The sequence below is a fragment of the Athene cunicularia genome (assembly GCF_003259725.1).
Source record: "Athene cunicularia isolate RWA chromosome 2 unlocalized genomic scaffold, athCun1 chr2_part1, whole genome shotgun sequence".
Lineage (NCBI taxonomy): Eukaryota > Metazoa > Chordata > Aves > Strigiformes > Strigidae > Athene > Athene cunicularia.
Genome location: NW_020799095.1, coordinates 5,679,557 through 5,689,936, shown reverse-complemented (window position 1 = coordinate 5,689,936; position 10,380 = coordinate 5,679,557). Strand labels below are relative to the sequence as shown.

General features: G+C 35.4%; 1 protein-coding gene across 2 annotated transcripts; it reads left to right on the top strand.

Moving 5' to 3' along the window:
* Positions 1-458: 458 nt before the first annotated feature.
* LZTFL1 (leucine zipper transcription factor like 1) lies at positions 459-10,080 on the top strand. 2 transcript variants are annotated; one of them, XM_026841831.1, is made up of 10 exons: positions 459-598; positions 1,454-1,578; positions 2,053-2,247; positions 2,755-2,815; positions 3,642-3,710; positions 5,126-5,191; positions 5,326-5,403; positions 8,121-8,294; positions 8,773-8,876; positions 9,686-10,080. In XM_026841831.1, the coding sequence occupies exons 2-10, from the start codon at positions 1,502-1,504 to the stop codon at positions 9,702-9,704; spliced, it is 843 nt and encodes a 280-aa protein (XP_026697632.1). In that variant the 5' UTR covers positions 459-598; positions 1,454-1,501; the 3' UTR covers positions 9,705-10,080. The 2 variants fall into 2 exon arrangements, with proteins under 2 accessions (XP_026697632.1, XP_026697631.1); XM_026841830.1 differs by lacking the exon at positions 459-598 and having other exon boundaries at positions 8,136-8,294.
* Positions 10,081-10,380: the final 300 nt, after the last annotated feature.

Genomic DNA, 10,380 nt, shown 5'->3' with positions numbered 1-10,380 from the left:
CGGCGGGGCTGTCCCGCTGCCGTGAGGCGCCGCTCCGCGTCGGCCGGCCCTGAGGCTGGGCCGGGAGACGGCCCGCTCCGGTCCCGCCGTGGAGGGGCGGCCCTTCGTCATGCGGGAGCCGCTCGGGGGGTACTGCCGTCCCGGGCAGCCCGGCCACCCTCGCTCGGTCCTGCGGAGACTCGTGGGGCTTGGGGTTTTCGCAGCATCCAGCGTCCCGGTTGCTTAACTGAGCATCGGCGTACTTGACTTACAGATCTCTAGTGGCTTTGGCCTGCACGTGTGTATTTATTTATTATTTTAATATCTTTTTGAGGCTGCTTTCTACAGTACGATGTTTCAGCAGTGGTATTGTCATATGTCTTCGTTACTATTTGTAATGAAGAGAAACTTTTCATCTAATGAAAACCCACCAGCAGCAAAGAACATCAACTGATCTTATGACCTCTCATTTGCAAGATGTGGGACTTCGTGGGAGAAATTGGACTTGCAACCACATTAGGAGAGCCTGTTTTATTTACTGCTGTTGCTGTTTCCTAAGCTGCCTTTATTTTCCAGACAGTCGAGATCTGTGCTCACATTTTCAGTATTGTTCATCCAGGTATCACAGTATTACATTTTTGCTGGATCTGCCCTGTGCAGTTGAATTAATAAAGACAAAGTGATCAGATTAACTGTTTGTCTGAGTTGCTATGTTGCTATCTCCAACACCAGTGACACTAACTCAGTACATTGGAGTAAATGAAATGGACTTCTTTGTTTGCCTAGGGACTGCAGTAATAAGGTCCCAGTTGTGTCCTGTTGTGCCTCCTTGTGATTTGTGCTACCTGCATGAGCATGGTTTATTCCAATGTAATGCCATGTCAGTGCTCCTTCTTTTGAAATAGAGACATACATAGAAGGACTAGTTAACCAGATCTAGAAACACTTCCTTCTTAATTTGCCCTGGGAGTGTTTGTTTCTGGGCCATAAACTGTTGAAAAATAACTTCAAATTATCACTTAAGATTATATGAGAAGTCTCAAGATTTTACATAGAAACTATCAATGAAACATAAAGCACTTTCCTGTGTATTTTTGTTAGTATATTTATAGAAGAGATATCATTCAACTACATTATACACACATACATATAATTTATCCAAGAGCTTCCTCTCCCTTACAGTCCTTCTGGTTCTGATCCTCTGATTGTCACAGTCTCTGATTATGTATGGCTTTTCTGAGAGTACTACTCACTTGAAGACTTACTTCTGAGTATCAGTACTTTTAAGGGGGAAGCACTTATGTGAGGTATACAGGGATTACAGCTGTGAAAATACAGTAGTTTTTGAACATCCTAATTAACATGATAACCCTGTAAAAGCAAGCACATATTTGTCAGAAGGCAAGTCTTACAATGTTTATGCTCCTTTTTACTTATTTCAGTGTGTGTTTGTGCTTATATCCATTATCTGCAGGCAGAGCTAGGCCTTAATGAGCACCACCAGAATGAAGTGATCAACTACATGCGCTTTGCTCGTTTCAAGCGTGGCCTGTGTCTCAAAACAGTGGATTCTTGTTTTCAGGACCTTAAGGACAGCAGGTACTGGGGGGGAAGGGGGGAAGTCCTGAGCAAGAATAAAGAAAAATATGCTAGCAACAATTGCAGGTTTAAATGCTTGGTGACTTTTCTGTTGACGTTTGTATGTTTTTAGTGAGGAAAAAAGACCCAATAATTTTCCAAATGTTGCGTCAAGTCCTTTTAAAACTAAGTTGTTCAAATTCTTAGGAATTAACATAGATATTGACAGCATGACATTGCTTTATCTCTTGTTTCTGATGTCTAAACTTGATGCAAGACTGTAGCTGAAGTAACATTTGTGATTGTAATGTTTCCAAGAGAAAATTTAAATACAATAACCAACTAGTAATATCATGGTGATCTACTAACTACTGACAGTGGATGTTTTCAGAAGGACACTGCATTATATAAGAGCAATACTGTGTAGTGAGGCCTCATAAAAATGCAAAATTGTTACCTTTGTCATACATGACTCATCTTGACTGCTCTATTTAGATTTGTTGAGGAGACCTTCACAGTGGATGAGGTGACAGACATGCTGGATGGACTGCGGACTGTTGTACACAGTGAAGTGGAGTCAGAGCTCATAAATACAACTTACACCAATGTTTTACTTCTGCGGCAGCTCTTTTCACAGGCTGAGAAATGGTACCTTAAGTTACAGACAGACGTCTCTGAACTGGAGAATCGGTAACATATATTGGACTATACAGAATGCCTTTCAATAATAAGAAAACTTCAAAGTGTAGATGATTTGCATTCTTTTCCGAACCATAGAAACATATACTTTTACTTTTGTATTGATGATAGGTTAGTTTCAAGTCTTCCATCTGTGAAGTAGCAAGATTTCAAGATTTGAGAAAATAATTTCAAATTTGTCAGGAAGATGTTTTTATGGGTAATATACTTACTTGAATTAATCAGTTAAGAGTGGGTGATAGGATGTGATTAAAAAGCCTTTGTTGTCTTGAGTAGATTATATTTTAATCAAGGATGCTAAATCTTACAGTTCTAATGCATGTAGCATACCATTCTATGTCATCATCTGTTGCATTTAGTGTATGTGCGTAGGACTTCATTCTGTACTTCTAATCAGAATCTTGCATGCAATAAAGAGCATAGCATCAGCCTGGTAAATGTGTTTCATAGCATACCTCTTTTGGTAAATAAATACCTCCCTTTATTTTTCTTTTTAAGAGAGTTGTTGGAACAGGTTGCTGAGTTTGAAAAGTCAGAATTTACATCTTCAAACAAGAAGGTAGAGTTTTACTTTAATCAAACCATAATCAAATGTCATGTGGAGTCATGACAGATGTTTAAAATACTTAGTACTGACTCTTTGTGCTTAAGAGAGAAAAACAAAACAAAATGCAAAACCCCACCCTTTTTCAAACAATCTCTGAAAGTCTCCAAAAAGTACAGTTTGGCACCAAGGCTCACACGGAATTGCCTTGGCTGTTTTTTGGACTGCAGATTCTGTGCATCTGGAGCATGCCTCATAATTCTCATCCCAAAGTCAGCCAGACCAGGAATATGTTGGAGTGTCTGCTCCTGGGTTCCCTTCCCTCTGGAAACTGGGGCAAGACTGGGACATTCGCTTGTGCTGACATGGAGTTAAGAGCTCACAAATATGACTCTAGCTTATCTTGTATCATTATGGTTGCACCTTATTTGGTTTGTACCATAAAGGTATATTTAGTTAAATATATTTGAATACTTAAAATAAGATTTATTTGGAGCTGTATAAATATTTTTTACTCTTACAATCACTCAGATACTTGTTTTGTTTTCCTCAATCCTTTGTCTTTTGGTTGCTGCAGCATCATTAGGCTTTTGTAAATTCAAGTTTGCAATCTTTTTATGTCTCTATGCAGTATTTTTGTTTAACTTTAGCTGAAAGTGAATTATGTAACTTAGGAGCCGAGATACCAGTAAAAAATGAACTTGAAATAAAAGGTCATTCAATTGCTTTACAAAAGAAAGCTGAATTGACTGTCATGAATTATTTTACAGACTAAAGGAAACTCTTCTTCCTCCTAGAAATCTGTATAATTTAATTTTTTAACCTTTTGTTATTTCTTTAGCCCAGTGCAGATCTCATTAAACCAAAGTTGGCTCCATTACATGAAGGTGGGTCAGAGCTGCTAAACAAGGTAAGAACTCTGCAGTTGTGGTCAATGACCATTCTGCTAATTCAACTGAACTGGATACCTGTCCAGTAATATTTATATGATGCACCTGTCACTATATAGACATCAAGGTAATATACCCCAGAATGTAAAGTAAAATGCTAATGAATTAATAAATATTATAAAGCATCTTAAATTTATTGTGCAGTTATGGTCTTTTAACATCCATTGCAATATTGACCTTCCTTTTGCAAAGACATTTTGGCCTTTGTAATTATTTATTTTTCCATTTAATGAGGTGAATTTGTAGAAACCAGTATTCAGTTTGTTCCATGCAGCTGGCTGGCTTTCCAGCAAAGAAGTAAATTAAAATATGTAGCTGGCTGAAATTATTAGGTTATCCAACATTTTCTGTATCACTCAGAGTCAATCTTATCACATTCAGTCTTTTCTTCCTTTGTTAGTTATTTGAATTCCTCCTAAAGAAACAGGCACTTAAAAAATTTGGAAATTACTATAATTTTTAAAATGTCTGATTTCCCACTTGCTGAAGATTTTCAGAATTACGAAACACATTCTGGTATTTAATGTTATCAGTAGTTTTTATTAGGTATTGAACTTGTTTAGTTCAACTGAACTTTTTTTAAATGCCACACTTCTTACCATACACTTTTAAGTTATGGGCAGTCAAGATATTTAGCAAGGAGCTGCGTTTTCTGTCTTCTAGCCCACGTTACCAAAATGACCTGTCAAGTACAGTGTCTCAATCAAATTGTTGTTACATTGAGATAATTAAAGCATTCAAAAATCCAGACTTGTGTTGTATTTATAGATAAATGTAGTTCTCTTTCAAAATCTGTTTCAGAACAGTTTTTATTGAGTATGTGTATCTGAAATCTGGTTTGTTGGTTTTGGGGGGTTTTTTTTGAAAAGTAATTCAAAGTTTATATGGTGAATTTACTCTGACTGACAAAACACGGTTATTTTCCTGTGACACAGAACATGATACGCATAACCTGGTATTTGTCTCTTTTAAACAGTAACTATGAATAAATTCTTACTCGCCTGTTGATTGAAAATACCAATGATGAGCAGCCATGAGATTTGCATCTCTGAACATGCGATTTTCTTTAGCATGAATCTTGATACTAACAAGGTGCTGACCTTGCTAATCTCAATTCAGTAAAGTGTGTGCCACATTTAAGTGAATGGTCCTGTATATCACAGTAGAATTGGAGACTTAATTTTTTATGCTGACTGAGGCAGAAAACACAATAAATGAATAGAATACTGATTTCTTACAAAGGCCGTTTTTATAAGCATATAGAAGCTTGTTTGCTTTCCTAAACTATGAAGCATATTTTCTTACCTGAAATATTTTGAAAATTCAAAATAGCACAAGAGTGTTCACAAACTTTTTCTCACTGATTAACCCAAAGACAGTTGCTTGTCTCCAAGAAGAAAATGAAAAATTGAAGACCAGACTCAAGACCATAGAAACACAGGTAAATTCACTGTAAGCTTGGATAGTTAATGCTGTTCGCATATTTAAAAATATCTAAATAAGAATCCCATGGTTTACTTTTACCTTTTTGATTAAAGTGTGTTTCTGAGGTTTTATATTTTCAATGTATTGCAGGCTACAGCTGCACTAGATGAGAAGTCTAAGCTAGAGAAGTCACTGAAGGATTTACAGATGATCCAAGGAGATCAAAAGGTAAATATAATTAAGATTTCCCCCACCCCCTCCCCTGTTTAACACAACTGTTGCCTGTGCATCCAAAAAATTGGTCTGTGTGGTGTTTTTCTTTTCTGGGAAATACAAGAGTTCAAGTTCGTATTGTCATGTTCCTGATGACATTGTCTGTTCCTGCTGGTCTGTCAGTCAGCAGATAATCCAGAACATTAGTTGGTGTTTTGACCTGTATTTTGTGTCACATAGACAATGATAAATTATTATCAGAAAGTATTATTCCAGGTCCTATCAGGAAGTAGTATTCCAGAGTTCATATTCTCAGGGGTGATTTGTATTAATGGATGGAAACAGAAATAAATTTATTTCCTCCCATTTATTAATGAAAAAATAATATTTAACCTAGTTTTTATAGCAACAACAAAACACTAATTCTTTCGAGCATCTGTCACACTTGATACTGACATGGACAAACTAGACTTGCTGCTTCTCACTTCAGACTTTAAATACTTAAATCCTTATATTTTAAGTGTCCAGTGTCCTATATTCTTAAATATCAACAGAAGTTTTGCTGTAAGTGTCAGTGATTGTGGGTCAGATGGCAAATGTTTGATTTTATGTAGTTCTACCATGTCACTGTGCTGTCAAAAATGCTTCACTGTTTATTTTTATTACTTGAGGTTCTTAATCTTTTTTGCAAGTGAGGATTCAAACATGGTGAGTTGCTGCTGCAGAAAAAAAGACATAAGAAGCTAGAAGTCATGCAGGTTAACACAGATAAATCTGTTCAGATCACCTTAGTATTCTTTTAAGTTTGTGCCTTTATTTTGTTAATAATTAGAATTTTATAAAGTCTCTTCATTTGTTTCTTAAATTTAAAACACTTCAAATGTTTACAAAACACTTCAAATGTTTACAAAATCAGAACACTTTAATCCCATTTAAAAATTCCTGTAGTATTTACAGATTTGGAAGGGAATATCTTAAAACATTTCCACTTTAATTTTCATATTTTAATCCTCATTTCTTTTTATTTTGCTTTCTAACTGGTTTATGGTATGTACTTGGCTTCCTTAATATGTTACAATTTTATCTAGTAACTTTCAAAGTCTGTATTCAGTAATATTATTTAATAGAGAACTTGATTTATCAGTCATGGCAAATATTTTCTTTTGCTGTTTTGTTAAGCCTGAAATTATTAAAGATTTAAAATACTGAAGGGGTTTATTAAATCCTGGATAATAGCGTTTGTAGTTTTAAAAGATTGAAATCAAATCTTATCCTACTTTTCTGCTTGAACATGAATTGTCCTCAGTGTCAGGGCTGCTGAGTATCTTCAGGTTTCATGTCCTAATTTGCTGTCTATAATCTGTCACTTTCTTCTTCAGCTCTTATTATACATGTTCTATTTACAGGCATATATGTGTGGCTGAAACTAGCCAGTAGATACAGTGCTGAAATGTACTACTTTATTTAATTAAAGTGTTAGTTGTTTGGAGAAAATGCTGAATTTAATCTGGTTTCACCTCATACTTTTATAGGATTGGTGTCAATAAAATCATATGAACCCAGTTTCTCATTAAAGCAGTAGTTTTCAAATTCTTTGGACAAATTACTGCCAAACCATAATGGTTTATAAGGACCAAATCAGCAGATGTCTACCTTTTTTTAATAATTAATATGGTTCCACACACCAAGTGTGAACCATGGTTTGGGAGTATCTGCTCTCTTGGATCAGTTTAACTTGAGGATTTAGAATTTTTACATAATTGACTCATGTCACAGGTTACAAAAAATTATCACTGTCTATTCTGATCTGAAACATTATACAATGCAGTGCTTTTCAACATTGCAGCCTTGGACTCTGTCTCAAAGTTTAAAATAACCTTTTCTTCTGTACAGGTACTATTAAGTGGTTTCCTATGCTCAGATCTTAGCTTCCACATAGAAGATGGAGCAGATCTTCCTTAGTTTTAGATTTTTCTTCTTTTTAAGGTGCTGCTGGTTCAGCCTCATCCTGAGTCATTACACTTGTGAGAGTTTGAAGCTGAGCTTTTAAACGTGGAAGAGTGTTTTGGGGTTTTGTTTTAAATGGAAAAACATAGAACAGAGGCATGACTATAATGTTTTCTGACCCAGAACTGATGGCCAGAAGAGTTTGGGCTGTTTCTTCTCACAAGGAAACAGGAAAGTTGCTTCACAAGCAACTGTGGAGGCTCTTTTTGGAATGCATCTGAGAACAGTGCAATAGCAGTACCTGATTGATAGTATGAGCCTTAACACTTTCATCCTTTCCTACCTGTATTACACTAATGGCTTTTGAAATGCCTGTGATATTTTACCTACTTTAAAAATACATTATAGCATAGACATTCCAATCATAAACTGTATTTTACTATTTCTTTATGCTAAATAACTTCTTGTGATATGCTTCATCCTGTGGCTTCACTTAATTCCTAAAGAAATTAAGTAAAAGAACTTGAAATCTCAACTTGATAGAGAAGACATTCCAGCTGTCTTTAAAATGCATTTATTAACAATTTTTTAAAGTCATAAATTAGTGCTTTAACTGTTTGGTTTTTTTTTTAGTTAAACCACTTCTAATTTAGGCTTTACAGGAATAACATGAATCTAACTATTAAAAATTAAGATGTACCCACTCTATGTGAAATTTTGCACTTGACATTTTAAATATTCCTTCTCTTGCATTTGACATATTTTAAATATTTCTTCTGTTGAAGACTAATGAAAACCAGGATATTGCTGAACTGGAGAACAAAGTGGCAGCTTTGAAATGCCAGTTTGAAAAGACTTTGAATGACTCTACTGCAAACCAAAAATTCTTGGAAGACAACTTGGCAACAACAAAACATGACTTGCTTAAGGTTCAGAATCAGCTATCCACAGCTGAAAAGGTTAGCATTTTACTGTAATGTAAAGATGATATCCTTACTCACATTTTAACTAATTAGTAATTTAACAAGCATACACTACAGGATGCAGTTTACTGGTTCACACCTGTGCCTGTGTATTTCTGTTATTGCAGTGGAAAAACACATAAAAATAGCAAAATCACAACTAACTGCGTGATTATAGCTAGATAAATACTTTAAAATTTCCCATTTGTCTGCATAGAAATTTTGAATGAAAAGCGTATTCCCAGTCTTCAGAAGACTTTTAGCCTGATTTCATTAGAAAATAAAGTTTGTGGTTTTCTGTCTCTCCCAATAGTATCATTTGGGTCTGCTAGCTGTCTTCATCTAAATTTTACTAAGTTCGAGAAACTACTATTCTGAAACTTGAGAAGGAAAAGCAAGTAATCTTTTTTCAAAAAAGCATATCAGCCTGGTTTTCATAATATGTAAATAATCTGTTGATGTTGGTATCATGTAGGAACTGGAGAAGAAATTTCAGCAAACAGCTGCCTATCGCAACATGAAAGAGATTCTCACTAAGAAGAACGAACAGATAAAGGATCTACGTAAAAAGCTTTCCAAGTAAGTGGTGCTGTTCTGTCTGTGCAAGCAGGATCCCTGTTTTGGATCCATGTTTTGCTCCCATTTTGTTTTTAAAAACGTGGAGCTGTCTGTCAAACACACTATAAATTTTCCCTTAAAAAGAATTTCTAGTAGGCTGTTCTCTGATTTTTGACAAGCCAGTCATTCTAATGGATGCTAGGTGAGTAGGGCTGATAGGTGCAACAGCAGCTACCCTGTAGCAAGTAATGAGAGAATTTAGTATTGAGAGTATACAAAATATTCATTAGCAAGGTAGATAAGGCCCCAGGTGCTACACACATACAGATCGGAGATGTACCAGATGATTTGTTATTATGTTATTTCTTCCACACTTGTTTATGGGAATGAGAAGTCTACAGCATGTAAACAGGGTTAGGCCTGTATTGAGTAAAGAAAGATGCACCCTGGCCATTATATTGCATAGAAGACAGTCATTCTGCAAATGTCAAGTGAGCTTTGGCAACATGGATGCCTTAGACTTATGCTGTAAGAGGACATAGGTGGAACTTAAAACTTCTATGTAAATTTCTGCCTATATTTTGGGATTTGTGGGTAGGTTCCTGGTCATTCCCTCATTCAACTATTTGGTAAACTGTCCAATTTTAAAAGGAGAAAATAGTTTTAAAAGTATATACATTTGTCTGTGCCCTAAGTCATACAGTGAACATGGGAGTGCATCACTAGTTGGGAGTAATTTTTTACTTGAGTTTCATATTCTCTTTAGAGACAAAATGTCTCTTGGCTATTTTCTACTCTGTTTTAATTTTTTTTTTTCTTTTAATCCTCAGATATGAGCCAGAGGACTAAGATACCAAAACCATCTGATCTATCAGAAGCTGCCATAGAAAGAAAAATGTAGACTGGTATTTTTCAATTATTTTTGATTTGAATGGTGTATTTTTTGCTTCTAGTGCTTAAAATAACTTTTTATTAATAGTAATAACACAATGAAACTCCCACCTTACTTCCTTGTAAACCTACAACTTATAGGTATTATAAGCTATATAATATAATATAATACCTATTATAAACTATAGGTATTAGTTTCTGTAGTCACGTTTTTAGTTGTTAACCACTGACATTTCTTGAGAACGAGCAAAGAGGAGCTGACTGAAGAACTGACATCATCCTCTACAAAGAAAGGAGTTTATTTTTGTTAAGAAAAAAAAAAAAGAGGAGGGGAGCATTAGGGTTTTTTGATGTCTCTGAGGTAGAAACTTCAGTTGTTACTTTTGTATAGTTAATGTAATCATGAAGTGGCATTATACGTGAAAATTCCATCAGTGGAATAAAAAGTAGGAGGAAAAAATGAAACATGCTGATTGTGTAATGTTATTTCACCCTGGACATGTCATACCTCAGCAAAATGTGGTCAGTACATTTTGCTAGAGGGTGTTCATTAGGCAGTGAGGTACATACACTTTATAGCAGAAGCACTGGACCCTTTCAAACACAGCCACTTACTGAAGTTACGCTTTTTCAC

Bases quoted from the DNA above. Each gene is read 5' to 3' on its own strand.
- LZTFL1 (XM_026841831.1), top strand. From the start codon at position 1,502: ATGCGCTTTGCTCGTTTCAAGCGTGGCCTGTGTCTCAAAACAGTGGAT. The intron at 1,579-2,052 runs GTACTGGGGGGG...TGCTCTATTTAG, and splicing joins CAGGACCTTAAGGACAGCAG to ATTTGTTGAGGAGACCTTCA. The intron at 2,816-3,641 runs GTAGAGTTTTAC...TTATTTCTTTAG, and splicing joins TTACATCTTCAAACAAGAAG to CCCAGTGCAGATCTCATTAA.